The sequence below is a fragment of the Rhinopithecus roxellana genome, chromosome 15 (genome assembly GCF_007565055.1).
Source record: "Rhinopithecus roxellana isolate Shanxi Qingling chromosome 15, ASM756505v1, whole genome shotgun sequence".
Lineage (NCBI taxonomy): Eukaryota > Metazoa > Chordata > Mammalia > Primates > Cercopithecidae > Rhinopithecus > Rhinopithecus roxellana.
The window spans coordinates 9,439,456-9,458,701 of NC_044563.1; the positions used below are offsets into that span (position 1 = coordinate 9,439,456).

General features: G+C 57.2%; 1 protein-coding gene across 1 annotated transcript; it reads right to left on the reverse strand.

Annotated features, from left to right (window-relative positions):
• Positions 1-320: 320 nt before the first annotated feature.
• Positions 321-18,332, reverse strand: FADS3 (fatty acid desaturase 3). Its single transcript, XM_010384921.2, has 12 exons — positions 17,884-18,332; positions 6,800-6,910; positions 6,071-6,268; positions 5,504-5,605; positions 5,267-5,389; positions 4,909-4,969; positions 4,261-4,337; positions 3,646-3,743; positions 3,140-3,236; positions 2,887-2,966; positions 2,639-2,764; positions 321-659 (listed from the first exon to the last, which is right to left on the reverse strand). Exons 1-12 carry the CDS (start codon positions 18,094-18,096, stop codon positions 608-610), a joined length of 1,338 nt encoding a protein of 445 aa, XP_010383223.1. The 5' UTR covers positions 18,097-18,332; the 3' UTR covers positions 321-607.
• Between the last annotated feature and the right edge of the window lie 914 nt (positions 18,333-19,246).

Genomic DNA, 19,246 nt, shown 5'->3' on the forward strand with positions numbered 1-19,246 from the left:
GGAGGAGGGCAGGTATCTCACTCACAACCAAGCTGAAGGGGTTGCCACCCTCTGCTTCCCTGGCCCTACCAGGAGGCCTCTGCTGACACTGTCCTGGGCTGGGAGGCCATAGGGAGCTTTGGGCTGTCTGCTCCTGGGCCTGGGAGATAATGTGAGCTGACGAGGACCTCCCCCAGTGCTCTCCTGCCCCAGGAGTCAGGGTGAGGGAAACAGGACCCAAACACCCTGTCTATCTATCTATCTGTCTGTCATCCTCAGAAAACACACACCAAGGTCTCCTGGGCCAGGAACTCATGCAAATTCACCACTCCACTCCATAATACATCTGAATGCATTTTAATATAAAAATAACAGCTTTCCCCCAATTCTTGCTCTAGGAAAATGTGCTACGCTCACCTTCCCTCTACCCCTGTCCCATCAGGCTCAGAGCCAAGGCCGTAGGGCTGCTGAATACACATGTGAGGGGCTGAGGGGAAGATCACAGTACCAGGAGGGCAGGCAGGGCACTGCCAGGCTGGCCAGTGGAGGGGTGGGGGTGTTGGTCCCACCAAGGGCTGGCTTGGTTGCTGGTGCCCTGAGCCCTTCTCTGCCCGCCTGGGTGTTGCCTTCACTGATGGAGGTAGGCATCCAGCCAGATGTCACCAGACTTCTTCAGGGATCTGGGAGGTGGGGGTGGCAGTGGGGGTGGGTGTTAGGATCTCAGTTGCAAGATCCTAACACCCCTGTATCCCCCATGATAGGTGTGAGCGGAGATATCCCCATTCCCTGTGGGTTCCCTTCCCTGGGGCAGGCAGTGATGCGGGCCCGGAGGGTGGGTTGGGAGAACAGCTGAATGCTCATTCTCTGGAATGGAATCTAGACTGGGGTAAGGGGTGTGGGGTAGGGGAGCTGGAGGGCAGCCAAGGCCAAGTCCAGGCATGAGCCTGGGTGGGCCTGTCCCTCCTGCATCAAGTTCTCCATTGCCTCCTCCTGCTGGGTGCTGCAACCCAGGAACAGAGAGGATGTGGAACCTGCCCACCCGATCTTGGGCCTGATATTAGGCAGTGGAGCCAGAAATGTCAACAGCCTGCTAGGAAGCCCTGTGCCAGGCGCTCTAAAGGGCTGTGCCAAATGGCAGGGGCTCACAGCATCAGGCTGGGAGGGATCATGAAGGAGAAGTGGGCGTCTGAATCCCAGCATAGGAAGGAAGGGCACCCAAGTAAGGGGAACAGCGTGTGCAAAGACCTGGAATCTGGCCTCTGTTCCCCACCTCCAAGGTGACCACAAGGGCTGAGCCCCATCACGCCTCGCCTGGATGGCTACAGTGTCCTTTGCTCTACTTTTCCACTTCGACTCCTGCCCATCACTCATTCCCAGTAGGGGCAGCTTTCCAAGACACAAGCCAGGCGCGTCCCTTCCCTGAGCGCCTGCATGCCCGCCTCGGTTACCCATGCCATGAGCTTGGCATTCAGGGCCAAGCGCTTTCTGCCTAAACATTCTTCGCCAGATGTCCCGTGTCGAGGCCTCTCCCCCGCTCCCTGTCCCTGCTCACATGTCAGCCTGTCAATACGGCCCACCCTACCACCTTATTAAAAACTGCAGCCCCTGCCTGGCCGCCCCCTCCCCTCCCCTGTCTCCACCCTGAGGGGCTTTTCCTTGTTCTTTTGCCCATCTCCTGTAATGTACTTATTTGTTATCTTAACTGCTTGCCGTTTCCTCTGCTAGAAGGAACATCAGCTCCAAGAGGGCAGGAAGCTCCCTGGAGCCTGTTTTGCTTGATTGTAGGAAAAGAGCCTGTCGAATGGCAAGGGCAAGGCCATCTTCAAGCAAAACTATCTGATAACCGATGCTTGACCCTGAGCGCCAAACTCACGGCATAGATAACCTCCTCCTGTAGACGCTTATCTCCAGTGGTCACCAGGTTCATAAGAACCACCTGCATGGGGCTCACCCTAAAAGCTTGCTATACAGAGGGTTCTTTTTGGAGGGCATGTGAGGGGATGTACCAGCTCTTAGCTGCCTGAGATACGGTTTTTTGTTTTGTTTGTTTGTTTTTGAGAGAGTCTTGCTCTGTCGCCCAGGCTGGAGTGCAGTGGCGCAATCTCAGTTCATTACAACCTCCGCCTTGTGGGTTCAAGTGATTCTCCTCCCTCAGCCTCCCAAGTAGCTGGGATTAAAGGTGCCCGCCACCACACCCAGCTAATTTTTGTATTTTTTTTAGTAGAGACAGGGTTTCACCATGTTGGCCAGGCTGGTCTCAAACTCCTGACCTCAAGTGATCTGCCCACCTTAGCCTCCCCAAGTACTGGAATTACAGGCAGGAGCCATCACGCCCGGCCCTGAGACATGGCTTCTGTTTATAAGTCCCTATTAAGTGTTTCTTTCTGAGAAACTGGATCTGTTAGCTTCTTTCCCTTAGCCTTTGGAGGCAGGTTTGCAGAGACCTGCTTACCGCAGGCACTGCTGTGTTTGTGAGTCTGCAGCAGGTGCTCCAGAAATTCTCGCTGTGTGCATGAAGGCTGGGGAAGGCAGGAAGGGCATGGGACACGGACAGAAAGGCTCAGGGGCCCCGGGGGCTCAGCAGGAGGCTGACCTGGACAAGGGCAGGCATAGGCCCTAGGGAAGCCACCAGAGCAGAGGGGCCAGGCTGCGGCCTCACCTGACGATGTCCACCAGCGCAGTGAGGAAGGGCTTCACTTCGTAGCTGAGGCCGTGCTTGGCACACAGTGACTTGACCAGTGGGGCCACCCGGCTGTAGTTGTGTCTCGGCATCCTGGGGAAGAGGCTGGGGGTGGGGAGCGTGTGCTGGCACCTGAAGTGGGAGGCTTCCAGAGACAGGCCCCAACCACGGGTCCCCTCCCAGGACCCACTCCCCACCTCCCACTGGCCCCCAGCACCCACACTCACTGGTGCTCGATCTGGAAGTTGAGGTGCCCGCTGAACCAGTTGGTGAAAAGTGAGGGCTCCACGTTGCAGGTGGCTGCCAGCTGCCGGAAGCCGGCGGGGCACAGGTGAGAAAGCTGTTGTAGATCCCTGACCCCACCATCCCCCACCTGGCAGCTCCATCAGGGCCTCATCCCTCCTTTGCCAGTTGGCTCCTAGCAGGGATCCCCCACCCCACCCAGGACAGGCCCCACACAGCCCCACCCCTGCTGCCCACCTGAGAGCTGGCCCAGTCCCGGTGCTTCTCATGGCCGATCTCCTTGGGGATGTGGTTCATCTGTGTGATCCACACGAACCAGTGGCTCTCCAGGACCCTGTGGGGAGGCTCGGGCACTGCCCTAGGTCCAGCTCACCACTTAGGCACCCTGAGTGGAGGCTGGAGGGCAGCTGTCTCCAAGTGGCCTCGACTTCCTTATCTGTACAATAGGAGTGTGGTCACCGCCCCCTTGCCAGTGTTTAAAGAATCTGAATGGAGCAGTGTCCACTGTGAGGCTGAGCCCAGAGCAGCTCTGACCCCCACGGGGCCACTTAGAAGCCAGGCCACGCTCCCTAAACCCACTGACCCTGGGCTCCTGTCACGCTTGTGTTCACGTGATTCTGCCAGCAAGCCAGGGAGGCAGTGCCACTGGCCCCATTCTGCAGACTGGGAAAGGGGAGCTCTGGTTGGGGGGTGCAGTGGGGTCACCTGTTGCCTGTGTGTGACCTCGCCACCCCCTGCCATACCTGACAGCAACAAAGAAGAGCAGCACCCCAGGGACGCCGTAGAAGGGGAGGTAGGATAAGAAGAAGCGGGCATAGAAACTGGCGGCCCAGAGCAAATCCTGCAGAGGAGGGCAGAGGCAATACCGAGAGGTCTCCAGGCGCCCCGAGGTCTGGAGGCCTGGTGGGTGGGAGGGGGACCTCAGGCATCCAACCCTTCTGCCTGATTTGCCTCAGAGCCCAGGACAGGCCACCACCCCCTCTGGTTTTCTCAGTTGAGTAAAGGAACAGGGTCCTTGCCCTGCCAGCTCACGAGGCTGACTTTAGTGACAAAGGTGTCATGCAGGGTGTGTTGGGGAAGACCCTGCCAGGGACACAGAAGCCTGGCAGAGTCGGCCCCGCAATTCCTCCTGGGAAGACACCCTCACCGAGAGAGACCCAAAGACCCCCCATTCCTCAACTCCCACACACACGTACGGCGACGGGCACACTCGCTCTCCTGCTGCACGCACACATGTGAGCCCCACTGTTGCACGCACATGTGCACCCTGTTTGCCTTCATGGGCAGGTACTGTTCCCCGAGGCACCACCTCCTGCCACGGCAGCCGTGTGCCTGGGGTCCTGGGCAACCCCACTCACCGCCCACTGCATGCACACCAGCATGTACGCCAGATTTTCCACTTCAAAGTTCACCAGGGTGAGCAGCGGCGGGCCGACTGCAAGAAGAGGCATGAGGGCGCTCAGGAGGGGGGCTGGACTGCCAAGGTGGGTGGGCAGCAGAGGGAGGGGCTCTGTTACTCCAGGAATGTCCCTGGGATGTTGGTGCTGGTCACGTCCAGCTAGAATGACTCCATATCACTCCCGACCCTGTGTCTAAGCCTCCTCAGGCTGCCCTGACCCCACCACCTCCCACCACCCTTCACCGCAGGTCAGGGCCAGCCTTGAGTCCTTGCTCTGTCCACCCCAACAACTGCCCAAAGACTCTAGGGCTCCAGACCACTCTAGTGTGAGGGCAGGAAGAAATTCTACATGGGGCTTGGGGAAGCTCCCAGCAGGGCTGTGATGGCCCGTGGCTGCAAGTTGTCCCAGGCACGGGAGACAGCTGGGGCAAAGGCATGGTGCTGGGAGAGTATGTACAGGCTGCAGGGGCTGGGAGGGTGCCATGACAAGGGAGACTTGACAGGCATGCCCCTGGCCCAGGAAGTGGCGGGGAGTGGTCCAGGACAGCAGGGAGGACAGTGCAGGTCCAGGCACTCCCCCATCCCAGAAGGACAGATGGACACTCACTCAGGAAGAAGTACAGATGCTGCTGGTTGTAGGGTAGGTATCTGCGTTTCTTCTTGCCATACTGTGGAGACAGGCAGTGGCTGGAGACAGCAGCTCTCCAGGCCACCTCCTTCTCCTGGGCAAGGTCATAGGGCTGGCTGGGGCCAAGGGTCAAAGGCAATTCTAGATTCTAACAACTGGGCTGGTCGTCCCCAGCAGCTATGGCAGGTGGGAAGGAAAGACATGGGGGCAGGGGTTGGTTCAGCCAGAGTGGAGGCTAGATCAGGGGCTAGGTTGGGGGCAGAGTGGGGACCCAGTGCATCAGTTCCCTCTTAGCTGCAGGCCCAACCAGAGGGTGTCCACGTCCCTCCCCACCCACCTCAACAGATGACTCCCCCAGTAGGAAGACGGGCGCCACCGTCACATCTGGGTCTTTGTGGAAGATGTTGGGCTTGGCGTGGTGCTGGAAGTGGCGGAAGTTCCACCAGTGGGCGGAGAAGCCCTGTGGAGGAGGAAGGGGCTCTCAGGAGCAGGCTGTGCCCCCAACTCTGTGCCCACACACTAGGGCAGACCCAGCGCCACTCAGTGCCTGGCTGCCCCCCCACCCCACCCTCACCTTTAGCTGCCCCATCACGAACTTCTGGGCCATATGGTTCCACCGGGACTTCTTGAAGATGGAGGCATGGCCCAGATCATGCTGCAGACACCAGGACTGAGCCTGGGGAGAGAGGCAGGGTCAGAAGCTGTTGGGAAGGACGGAGCCCGCCAGGGCCTGGGGCCCCAGCGAATCCTTTCAGCTTGCAGGGTACCCCTGTGCTAATGCTCCATTTCAAGACCCTTGTGGGCCAGTGTTCTCTTTTTACAGGTGAGAACTGAGTCTCAGGGAAGTGGAGGGGGCTTGTAAGTGTCACGAAGCTGCAGGGCAGCAGCCTCTGGCTCAGTGGCCCTGTGCTTGATCAGGATTTGTTAAAGAAGGAACTTCTTGGCTCATCTGGAACGCAGCTTGACCCACAGACACGCATGATGGGCCTTCAGGCTGTTCACTCATTCATCCGTTTATTCATCCATTCATCCTTTCACAGGTTCATTCATTCATTTAGCAAATATGTTCACAATGCCCACGTGCATGGGGGCCCACGTCTGTTGGGCAGTTAGGGTGGCTGCAACACAGAGCCGGGGTCACCTGGGAGATGGCCAGGATGAAGGCGGCCAGGGCACTGGGCACCCAGCCAGGACCCAGGAGGTAGATGAGGAGCCAGGCCAGCACCTCCATGGCCAGGATGTGGCCCAGTAGGAAAGCAAAGAAGGTGGGACTGGCATCAAACAGCTTCATGTCCTCGGCTGCCTGGTGCAGGGCTCGGAAGTCCTCGACCAGCTGTGCCTGCCACAGCAGAAGGGCCAATCAGCCAAGGAAGAAATTTCTCTCCACCCCCATTCTCCTGGAGCCCCAGCCACTCCTCCCAGCACCAGGCCCAAGGGGTGTGGGCAAAGGGGAATGAAGTGACGAAAGTACCCAGCCCAGGGTGTGAGCTGGAGCACTGGCTGGTGGCGAAACCTCCTCTCCCTCCCAAAAGGTATGGGGTGGGTAAGACGCTAGAGCCAGGAGAGAAACCAGCTCATTAAAATCCTCCTTGTAGATGGGGATGCTAGGTGACAACAGGGAGGGAGCTTGCCTCGGGATCCAAATGAGTGCCTGGCTAAACCAGATCTGGAGCCCCGGACTTCTCAGGGCATCCCTACAGCTTCACTTTCAACTGCCTGCCCCCTGGGAGGGGAGGGGAGGCCCAGCTCTGGCCCTGCATCCACTTCGCCGAATGCTGAGGGAGCTGCTCCTGGCCATGTGACAATATCTCCCAGCCCTCCAGCCATCCCCCTCCCTCAGGGGCTGAGCCTCCCCTAGGGCTCTGCTCACATTCAGGGGTCCATCCTGGCTGGGTTCCTCTGGTGCCAGCTCTCCAATCAACAGGGGCTGTAGGAACTTGCGCACGAAATTGAGATCTTGATGGAAGGCACGGAAGGCATCCTGAAGGAGAGGACAGTCAGGCAGACAGACAGACACAGCTGAGTAGCACAGTAGCAGCCAGCAGAGACGGGCGGAAGGACCATGGATGGGTGGGCAGAGCAGATGACAGGTGGACTGAAAGTCAGCCGGCTGATGAATAGTCAAAGACATGGGAGCAAGTGGGTCCGCCTTGCCCATGGGCCCTCCCTGGTCCTCCCAGGGCCCCAGGTTGTCCTGCTTTTCACCCATGGCCTGCTGTGCCCCATCTGCTTCACCCAGCACAAGGGCCCCTCTCTGAACATGGTCAAACATCTACAGCTCTGGATTTTCAGAAAGACCTCCCTGGAAGACTCTGATTTCTTGAACCATGAAGAAAGGTTCTACTTTTCCAAAAAGCTTCTGTAAAGTCATACATGTTTCCACTGCATGTAGAATAAGATCTGGCTCACAAACATTTGATCCACCCTGTTTTTATAAATATAAGCAGTGGGCGAAGGGTAGGTGGGAAAACTTGGAACTGAGGATCACTGGGTCATGGGGTGGGGGGATCAGTCAAGGGCCACACACACTGAGTCCTTGGGGGTTTGCAAGGAAGACACTTGAACAGTTAAACTCATTTGACTTACAAAGCAGGAAGCAGGAGTAGAAAATGTAATTTTTTTTTTTTTTTTTTTTTTTTGAGACAGAGTCTTGCTCTTTTGCCCAGGCTGGCGTGCAATGGCACGATTTCAGTTCACTGCATCCTCTACCTCCTGGCTTCAAGTGATTCTCCTGTCTCAGCCTCCCGAGTAGCTGGTCTCAAACTCCTGACCCCAGGTGGCCAAGCTGGTCTTTAATTCCTGACCTCAGGTGATCTGCCCGCCTTTGCCTCCCAAAGTGCTGGAATTATAGGCGTGAGCCGCCGTGCCCAGCCTAATTTTTTTAAGTAAATAAAATGGGCCAGGCATGGTGGCTCACATCTGTAATCCCAGCACTGTAAGGGGCTGAGGCACAAGAATGACTTGAGGCTAGGAGTTCAAGACCAGCCCGGGCCACATAGTGAGACCTTGCCTCTGTTTTTACAAAAAAGAAAAAATAATAAATAAAATGAATAATCTAACATTCTTGCGATTCTGTGTAATAGCTGGAATTGGGGTGGAATACAATGCAGGAGAAGGAAGAAAGAGTGAAGAAAAAGGGTGAGAGGAAAAGACAGACCAGGAGAAAGGTAAGGGCCAGGGAAAGAGACCAGCCAGGAAGTGGCCCCAGAAGTACAGCAAGCTTGAACTTCACACCTGGGCTCACGTAGCCCTGCGGGTCTGCCAGTGGTCATGGTATTGTAATCGGCTCACTAATGGCTCACAGCTCTTGGACTGATGTTTTTCCTTGTACTTTCAGAGTCTCTCTCTGAATGGGCTAGCCAGAGCCATACAGCAGCCTCGACTATAGAAGCAGCAGCTGGGTGGTGTTGTCCTCACAGGTCTGGAGAAGGGAGGCCTCCCCGTTGCTAAAGGAAACACCTTTGCAGAAAAAGCTGAGGACAGGGGCCTCCTATTGTCCTCTTGCTAATGAGCCTACCAGCTGGTGTAGGTTAAAACGGAAGTGACGGCAGGGCCCTGAAGTCACTGCCAGGACATTCTCCTACAACCCTGGGGGAAGAAAGCACTTCAGGTCCCTCCAGCACCCACTAAGAGGTAATACCGACGTGATCTGCTAGGGGTCCCCTTGCCTGCCCAGGGCAGCGTGCGGACTGGGGGGCTGGTAGGGTGCCCCTTCTAGAATAACCTGGGCTGACTTGGCTCCTTCATCACAGAGGAGGGGCTGTATAAGTGCAGATCTCACCACCTCTGGACATGAATCCTGAAGCAGAGGCAGCAAAACTCGTAGAAAAAGGGGCAGAGGGAAGGCTGCGGGGTCCCGAGGAAGCTGTCTGGGCCCCCGACTACCTGCAGAGCTGGGGCTGGTGTACAGGGATGCTGGGAGGGAAGAAGACTCTTGGGGCTCTGCTGACCCCACTGGGTGACTTTTTTTTTTTTTTTTTTTTTTTATTTTTTTGAGACAGGGTCTTGCTGTATCGCCCAGGCTAGAGTGCAGTGGTGCAATCACAGCTCACTGCAGCCTCAACCTCCCGGGCTCAGGGGATCCTCCCACCTCAGCCTCTCCTGTAGTTGTTGGTACAGGTGCATACCACCATGCCCAGCTAATTTTTTATTTTTTTGTAGAGATGAGGTTTGCCATGTTGCCCAGCTGGTCTTAAACTCCTGGGCTCAAGCAATCCACCCACCTCAGCCTCCCAAAGTGTTGGAATTACAGGAATGAGCCACCACGCCCAGCCCACAAAAACACTGAAAAATTTTTTTGAGACAGGGCCTCGCTCTGTCACCAGGCTGGAGTGCAGTGGCGCAATCACAGCTCACTGCAGCATCGAAATCCTGGTCGTAAGTGATCCTCCCACCTCAGCCTCCCCGGCAGCTGGGACTACAGGCACATGCCACTGTGTCTCATTAACTTTTGAGTTTTTTTTTATAGAGTCAAGATCTCACTATGTTGCGCAGGTATGTCTTAAACACCCGACTTCAAGTGATCCCCCCATCTCAGTTTCCCAAAGTGCTGAGATTACAGGTGTGAGCCACGCCTGGCCTCTAATTTTTTAATTTATTATTTTTTGAGACAGAGTCTTGCTCTGTCGCCCAGACTGGGGGGCAGTGGCGTGATCTCGGCTTACTGTAACCTCTGCCTCCCAGGTTCAAGAGATTCCTGTGCCTTAGCCTATTGAGTAGGTGGGATTACAGGTACAAACCACCACACCAGGCTAATTTTTGTATATTTTGTAGAGGCGGTGTTTCACCATATTGCCCAGGCTGGTGTTGAACTCCTGAGCTCAAGCAATCCTCCCGTCTTGGCCTCCTAAAGTGTTGGGATTACAGGCGTGAGCCACCACACCCAGCCAATTTTTTACAAATTGTAGTAAAATATACATGAAATTTACCATTGTAAGCATGCTTAGGTGTACGGCTCAGTGGTATTAAGTGCATGCACAGTGTTACCCAACCATCACCATCATCCAGCTCCAGAACCTTTGCACCTTCCGCAACTGAAACCCTGTCCCCATTAAATACTAATTCTCCATTCTCTCCTCCCCCTGCCCCTGGCAACCACCACACTACCTTCTGTCCATACAGATCTGCCTCCTCCAGGAACCTCATCTGGGAGAAATCATGTTTGTCCCTTTGCCTCTGGCTTGTTTCACTCAGCACAGTGTCCTTACGGTCCATCCATGTTGCAGCACATGTCAGGATGTCCTACCTTTTTCAGGCTGAGCCAGCGTGATGCCGGGTCTCTCTCTCTCTCCTTTGCGACTCCCCAGACGCACACACACATGCAGACACACCCACCAGCCCACCCCAGCAGGCATCACTCAGAAACATGCCCACAATCACGGCCCACATGAACACTCAGCCAAACACAGCCTTGCACACAAGGTACGCAAAGATGCAGCTGGCACGCACAGACGCACCCGGCACAACGTGCTAGCTGTGGCTGCGGCCCCAGAATCTCCTCCCTCCCAGCCCTTCCCTCTCTCATCCCGGTCAGTTCTGGGGCCACCTTCTTGAGCTGAGGATCTTGGGTCCAGACTGGTCTCCTCGCCTCCTTTCCCGTTGGTCCTGATTCACCCAGGCCAGCCCTGTCGAGGCACTGACGGGGAGGACAGAGCCAAGCCCACCCAAGGGTCTTCAAGCCAGACCTATCCCTTGCAATGATAAGGGGAGGTATGAGCCCCCTCAAGGCTGTGTGAGAGAACCCCAAAGCCATTGACAGGGCTCCAGTTGGGGGAGGGACAGGTGGGGCTGTGACAGTTCCCTGAGAAGCAGGCTGGGCTCTCAGGGCTGGGTGGGCACCCCAGGGCTGTGCTTCTCATGCTATCAGGGAGTGCGAGTAGGGCAGGGGCCTGGACTCAGGCTGAAACCTGACAGACCAGCAAACAGCCTTTTCTGGAACTGGCTGAGGTCATATGACCTGGTCCTCTCTGGGCCTCTCCTTAAGGATGGGTGGGGGGGGGGGGGGGCGGCCACGCAGAAACTAAGACTCAGAGAGGTTAAGCTACTTCCTCAAGGTCACACAGTTCCATTTGACTGAGGTTAGATCAGAACCCAGGTCTCTTCTCACTCATAAGTGGGAGCTGAACAATGAGAACACATGGACACAGGGAGGGGAACATCACACACCGGGGCCTGTTGGGGGGTTGAGGGACAAGGGGAGGGAGAACATTAGGACAAATGCCTAATGCATATGGAGCTTAAAACCTAGATGAGGGGTTGACAGGTGCAGCAAACCACCATGGCACATGTATACCTATGTAACAAACCTGCACATTCTGCACATGTATCCCAGAACTTCAAGTGAAAAAGATGAAAACCTGTGCTTGTGGCCACTCCCGGACCAGAGGGGAGGCAGCAGTTTTCCGAGGTGGGATGCGGGGGTCCTTGCCATGAGGCCAGTCACTATCTCAAGAAGCCAAGGGCCCAGCTGCTGGGAGCGTGGGCCACGGGGGCAGGGCGGTGGTTTGTTCTTGAGCCTCATCAATGGAGCCTCAGGGAACTGTGGGAGGGTCCTACCCTCACCCACCCTAAGTGCACCCAGGAACATCCACCCAGGGGTATGTGCACCCAGCCCTGTCCAACCAACCCCCACACACACCCAAGTGAGTGGAAAGCGGTACTCGAGGTCTCCCACTGGGTACCGAAGCAGAGCTGGGTGAAAGAGCTGGAATCAAAATGGCACCCCTAACACAAACTCCCGGAGGCAGCGACAGGCTCTGTCCACAGCGGCATCCTCAGAGGCCGGCACAGAGCAGCTGCTCAACAGCAGGTATGAACAAGTAAACAAGAGCCAACCCTCCACAGCCCCCAAAGCACGGGCACGAACCATTTTGCTGGTGAGGAAATGAAGACTCAGCGGGAAGGGACACCTGCCCCGGTCACAGTTAGTAGTGGCAGAGCTGGGATTCGAACCCAGGCCTATCTTCTGTGATCTTCATGCTCCTTCAGGACACGGAGACAGCTCGGCCTGGTCTTGGTCCCTGGAAGCCTAGAGTGGCTCAGTTGGTCCCAAGAGCTCATGCCCTGCCCCAGCCCCACCATGAAGCCCACACAGCAGCTGGTCAGGGGAGGGATCCCAGAGCCAGCCTGCCCAGGATGGAACCTACCCAGGAGCTAGGGAGCCCCAGACAAGACCACACCCCTCTCTCATCAGTACTTCTCATCGGTAAACTGAGAACCACAAATCCCCATCTCACAAGGCTGCTGGGAGGATGGAGTCGGTGGCGCTAAAGCACTTAGAAGGGGCCTGGTGGTTGACAAGAGCTCCACAGCCCAGCTCTTTCCCAGCCCTGCAGCCCTGATGCGCCTCCTCCTGAGAGTCCACTTAGAGGTAAGTGCCTGCAGGAGGGGCCTGTAGGTGTCGGGGAAGAGAGTGGAGAAGCTGCTTCTCTGCCTGCCTGTTAAGTCCTGGCCAAGCCTGAGGCTGGGATAGAGCAGGGGCTGGGAGCCTCCTTCCACCCCAGAGACACAGCAGGGCAGGGAGGGATTTTTGGTCACTCCCTAGAAGAATCCAGAATGTTCCAGATCAGTCAGGAAGGGGGTGAAGCAGGGAGTATGGCAGGACTGCTGAGGGCTCAGGTGGTCGGGGTCTGTCCTTGCTGCCTTCTTATGCCTTTGTAGGAGGTTGGGGTGAGAGGGCTATGCCTCAAAGGACACCCCCAGGACATTCCTGCCTCTCTCCTCTCCCAGGTGGGTGGGTAGAGCAGGAACATGCCCAGCACACCATGCTCCATCCCATCCTCTCCCTGGCACCCGTCAGAGGAGGCCTGTGGGGAAGCACTATCAATATCCCATTTTACAGATGAGGAAACTGAGGCCCAAAGAGGTCCAAAAGAAACACAGCTCTAAACATGGGACATCCAAATTTGGCCTGTGTAGCGGAGCCCAACTCGAAAGCAGACGTCCCCAAGAAGCCATCCCTGTCCCCCAGCACCCCTCAATGTCCTGGTGAAGGGTGGGCATAATTGTGAAGTCTTTTGCAGCCAGGATATTTGGCCTCACAGGTGTCCCTGACCCCACAGTAGCCCCAAAGCAGCTATACCCTCTGGCTCCTGGTCCTCTCTCCACCACTGACTTCTGGCTCCAGTACTGGAGCCTGGCTGTTTCATCAGAAACCCGCAGGAAGAGACCCAGAGGGACGCCCAGGGGCAGTATCCTGCTGACGCCAACTCTTCCACAAGGAAGGAGCAGGGCACTGCAACTCCTCTGGGGAAGGGGCCTGGGTGGGCGGTGGCCTTGCAGAAAATGCCTGTGAGAGGCCCAGAGCAGTCTCACTTCATGGGAGTGGCCATTAGGGGACTTTCAAGGCAGTCAGTGTGGTAGGAGGGAGCGGAGTGGCTCTGGAGCCACCCCCCCCAACTCCCGTGTCCTCAAATCTGCCCAGTCCTAGTCCTGTCCCTCCCCAGCTCCCACCCAGACACAAACCCTACCCTCATGGCCCAAGTACGAAGGCCCTACCCTCCAAGGGTCCCAAGAAGGTTCCATTACACCATCCAGTTTCAAACTCTTTCTGCTCATCTACAAAATGGGTTAACAATAGGACTTACCTCATAAAGTTGTTAGGCGAATTCAATCAGTTACCACATCTAAACCCCTCAGAACAGTGCCTAGTCAATAACTGCTGGCTGCAATTACTATGATGCAGCCTCCAGCGCAGCACTGGCCACTACCTTCTCCAGCTCAGGCCAGGCTCAGAGGACCGCCTAGAAGGAGGGCCCTAAGGCAGAGGGCTCAGGGGTCTGCTGGAACTTGGATTTTCCCAGTTAGGGCTTCAGCCGAAAGGGCACCAGGGGCTGCTGGGAAACCCCTCGTCTGCCCTGAGGAGCTGTGGGCAACGCGTTCACCACACCCATGAATACAGCTTTGTTGCCCATGGTAACCAGGCACCCAGGTGCCCAGCACCACCCTCACAGTGTGCCCAGGACACAAGCATTCTCATCCTCACCACGCTAATGGGGAAACTGAGAAACAGAAGTGAAAGGATGTGTCCAAGATCATAGAGCGAGGCCAGGCTGGCTCCCTCTCTAAAGAACATGCAGCTAAATCTAATGTCTAATGGCTCACACTGGACCAGTGTGCCTGTGTCCACAGCCTCTCCTGCTCTCTGCCCTGGCCACACTCTACCTCTTCTAAGTGGTCTCCCCTGGGGGAGGGCAGGTCTCCATCCTCCCTTCTCTTACCCTTCTGGAAGGCTCTGCCTTCGCTCTCTCCATTAAGGATCCTTTTAAATGTCCATCAGACTCCCCAGGCTTCCCTGTTCTGCTCTCTGGGGCTCCCCATCCTCTTTAGAATAAAGCCAAAGTCCTTCCGAGGACAAAAACATCCAGCATGAGCCAGCCCGGCTGCCTCTAGACCTCACTGCCAGGCTCTCTCTCCACTGCTCTCTGCTGCAGCCACACTGTATTCCTGGAACAGAGGACACACGGTCCCACCTCTGAGCCTTTGCTCTAGCCGATCCCTCTGCTGTGAACTCATTCCCTGTAGAAGTTTTGCTCACAGCTACATCTTCAGAGGTGAGAATTGTACATGACACAGAGAAGATGCTCACTGATGGATTTAATGAGTCAATCATTGAAGAATGAATGAGTGCTGGAAATAAACAGGCTAGGTGGCAGCATAGCACGCACTTAAGAACATGGCTGTGGATTCAAATCCCGGAGCAATCACTGAATTTCAAGCCACTTTGCCTCTCTGAGCCTTTGTTTTCTCATCTGTCAAGTGGCAATAACAATAAATGGCACCTGCCTCATAGGGGCACCTTGAGGATTAAAAGAGACAGTTTCAATAAATCAAGTACTGAATTCAAAACCTGGCACATAGTAGGTGCTCAGCACATGGCCCTTGTATACTTATGGCCAGCAGCGACTGGGCCTCATCCCTCCCTGGCTGGCTCCACTAGTATCAGGCTGCCTATGACTCTCAGACAAACCTGGCCAAGGGCCCAGAGTACTCTCTCCCCAGGGCACCCGGCCTTGTGTCCCAAGATGGTCACAGGCTGACTTCATGGCATAGAAACTCTGGGAATTTCCTGGCAGGAAGGCTTCATTGCCTGGACATGAGAACAGCTGATGGGCAGCCAGGGCTGGTGAGAGGTGACGGCCAGAACACAGCCCTGGCAACTGGCTGCCCCACCTCCACCTGAGGCCACCGCCCAGGATGGGATGCCTGGGGCCTGGGCTCAACTACACAGGGCACTGGGCTGGCCCAACTCCTGGTCTGCCCTGCGGATTCGTCATGGACAAAGGCTGATTGCTCCGCCCCAGCAACCTCAGTCCCTTTGTCCTGATTGGACCAAGTGTTTCTGGCAACTCTAGTCCAGGCTGTGGGGCCTTGAGGGAGCTAAGAGACAGCCTAAAGTGTTCCCTTCCTACTACAGATAGGACCGAAACCAGCTAAGGACACCCAGGAAAGGGGTAGCCGTGCAGGGCTGTCCCACCGTACGCTGCAGTTTGCAGGGCACAGTCACACTTAGGGGCCAGCAGCATTTACCGAATACAAACTACTACATGGCAGCCCTGGGCCATGGACTTGAGAAGACATGGTCCTGCCCTCAGCCAGCTGTCTGCCTCAGCTCTCCCCACTTTACAGATGAGTAAACTGAGGCACAGAGGAGTGACATGCCTGCTTTGCTTCAAGGTCACTCAGCGCCTCCAACAGCAGAGCTGGGACCCAGCCCCAAGGAGCAGAGAGATATTTTTTGTTTATTTGTTTGTTTGTTTGTTTGAGACGGAGTTTCCTTCTTGTTGCCCAAGTGCAATGGTGCGATCTTGACTCACCGGAACCTCCGTCTTCTGGGTTCAAGTGAGCCGATCACCTGAGGTTCCGGTGAGCCGAGATCGCACCATTGCACTTGGGCAACAACAACGAAACCTCAGGTGATCTGCCCACCTCAGCCTCCCAAAGTGCTGGGATTACAGGCATGAGCCACCACTCCCGGCCTGAGACATTTTTAAAACAGATATTCTTGGCTGCAAATCAATGAGAAAACTGTGATGGAAGTCTCAGCATCCCAAGCTAAATGTTAAGTCAGTAATTCCACTTGGGAGGAACCCCAGCATGGGCCTGGCATCAGGCAGGAAAGAGTGATGAAATAAAAGCTTTCTATATCCCGGCTGGGCGTGGTGGCTCACGCCTGTAATCCCAGCACTTTGGGAGGTGGAGGTGGGTGGATCACGAGGTCAGGAGTTCAAGACCAGCTTGGCCAACATGGTGAAACCCCGTCTCTACTAAAAATACAATGCGCCGGACATGGTGGCACATGCCCGTAACCCCAGCTACTCAGAGGCTGAGGTAGGAGAATCACTTGAACCTGGGAGGTGGAGGTTGCAGTGAGCTAAGATGGCACCATTGCACTCCAGTCTGGGTGACAGAGCAAGACTCCTCTCTCTCCAGCGGTTGGTGAGGGGTGCGGGGAGTAAAGTTTTCTGTATCTATACTGTCCTCCAGGTTACAAAAGACCAGAGCAGGCCGGGAGTGGTAGCTCATGCCTTTAATCCCAGAACTTTGGGAGGCTGAGGCAGGAGGAATGCTTGAACCCAGGACTTTGAGTCCAGCCTGAGCAACATAGTGAGACTTTGTCTCTATTTTTAAACAAATAATAAATAAAACAGATTTTTTTTAAAAAAAGACCAGAGCAGGCATCCACAAGACTCCTTGAAGGGAGGCCAGGGCTCAGCCAGGCCAGTGGGGAGAAGCCGTGCTCCTCATCTCGCCATGCCCTGGCAGAAAGGCAGGCACACACACCCACACTCACCCAGACATGCAAACACCTGCACACTCAAATACTGCCCTTGGGCTGCTTCATCCCACGGCTGTGCTGTTCCCTCGGGCCAGCGTCTGGCCCCTGAGCACCCACAGAAAAGGCTTTCTCTCTTTTTTTTTTTTTTTTTTAGAATTTCAGGAGGATTCTTATTCTCACTCCTCAGCCTCATGGTGTGAAGGGGAAAAGAGGGGCTTTCTTCCTCAAAGAGTCCAGTGAAGATTGTACAATGTGCTGGAGATGGCAATCAGCAGAGTGCAGGTGGCCCTGGCAAGAGGGACACCAAGAGTCCCGGGACCGGACAGAATCTCCTCTGCTGCCCAAAGCGCCAGCATTCAGAATTCATGTCTCGGGTCTTGAAGACCTTCCTGGTACTCAGTGTGGCCAACCTAGAAATTTGGAGGGTCAAGGACAGGGCATCGTGGCCCCAACCTCTATTATCCAGGTGGGGAACTGAGGAAAAGGGGCTGGTCCGGCTGCTCCACCACCGGACTCCAGCCAGACAGTACCCTGGGACCAGGCTACATCCCTCCCTGTCTAGACAGGGGCTGGGGTTGGGAAGTTGGGGTCCCCAGGGGCCAGCCTGTTCCTGGGGTGACTGTGCTTCCCGGAGAGGCCCACCCAGCCTGGCTGGCAAAGCCCTCCCACGTGCAGCTGCTAGCCCGAAGAGGTGAGTCACTGTCCCTGAGCCCTTTACAGAAGCTCTTGGGAAAGCCACAGACCTCAGGCCGGCCCAGCCCCCAGCCTCTAATGGCAGGTCCTTACCGACCCCTGGGGACCCTACCCTGCCCCACCCCTAGCACTCAGCAAGCACCAAGCTTGCTGGGGACCCAGAACTGAAACAGGGACCTGCGAGCAACAGGGCAGCCCCTCACCGAGGGCAGGCTCTGCAGCATGACACACCCACCTCTGAGGCCCCCTCCTCCCCCACAGACCTGCTCCGCGGACAGCTGCGGCTCCTCCACGCAGGGAACTGGCCTCCCTACCCCACATCTGACCCTGGCTAGTCCACCCCAACTCTGGGTCCCGGCGTGGAGGTCAAAGGTCAGCGAGGGGAGCGGGGATGCTAAGGCCCCACAGGTGGAGCGGGACATCACGCCCACGACCGAGCTCCAGGCTCCACCCGCCGGTGGGTGGCTTCCTTACGGCTTCCTTACCGTGGCGTCCTCAGCGCCGTGGTGGCCGATGAGGCGGCTGCCCCCTGGGTGCCGCTGTGCCCAGCGGCTGATGTCGTAGACGCGGCGCTCGATGACCAGCCACTTGTCGCCGGGCTGGTCGTGCGCGCGGATCTGCTCCCAGCAGAAGGTGGGCAGCGGCGCCCCCGGCTGCGCGGATCCCTCCCGCGGACCGGGCTCCCCGACACCGCCCATGCTGCACGCACGAGTCCTGGGGATCCCAGGCGGTGGCCGAGGTCCGAGCGAGACCCCGAGGGAAGCGAGGAGCGCTCCCGGGGGCCGCCTCCGCCGCCGCCCGCTGCTCCGGCCCCGCCCTGCCGCCGCGGCCGCCGTACGAGCGAGCGTGCGCCTCCCGGCTCGCGGCGCAGGGAACTCCCCGCTTTATAACCGCGCGGACGGCGCCCGCCTCGCCTCGCCTGCCCCCCGCCCCCGGCCAGGCCCCGGCCCCCGAGGCTGGCTGACCCCCCGCGCCCGCTCCAATCCAGGCGCGGCGCCTCGGTCTCCATTGGCCGCCCGGGAGGGCGGCGTCGAGGCGGCCCGCCCCGCCCGGGAGGACGGTGGCCGCCACCCAGCCCTGCCCCGGGGCACCGTCCCGCCCCCTCTCCCCGGGCTGCGGGCTCCCGAGCTCTCTACGCCACCCGGAGCGCGGGGCCTGGGGACACAACACGCACCTGTTGGGCGTCCCGCAGCGCCTCGCCGCGCCCTTGGGAACCCGAGGCGGAGTCCGGGTCTGTGAGCCACGGGGCCTGGGGGGCTTCCAGCCGCGCGTCCTGCAATGTCAAATCCAGTGCGCCCGGAGTGGGGATGCTGTCTCGGGTGCCTGTGAACAGCCTTCAAACCATGGGCCCCAAAGTCTGCGGGGCCCCCGCCGCCGCTGCAGCTATCGCGGAGCCCTCTGCTGGGGGCGGGTGGCCTCCCCGCCAGCGTTGCCGCTGCAGGGCTGGGGATGCCCAGGGGTGGCCAAGTAGGAGGAAGGGGAGCAGGAGGGCGCTGCCATCCACGGGCTGAGGACACCTGTGCTTGTTACTGCTTCCCCACGCCTCTGTTTTTTGAGACAGGGGTCTCACTCTGTCGCCCAGGCTGCAGTGTAGTGGCATGATCTCAGCTCCCTGCAGCCTCAACATCCTGAGCTCAGGAGATACCCTCACCTCAGCCTCAGAAGTAGCTGGGACCACAGGCGCGCGGCATCATACCCGGCTAATTTTTGGTGTTATTTTATTTTTGTAGAAATGGGGTCTTGTCATGTTGCCCAGGTTGGTCTGGAGCTCCTGGACTCAAGCAACCCTCCCGCCTCGGCCTCCCAAAATTCTGGGATTACAGGCATGAGCCACTGCACCCAACCCCC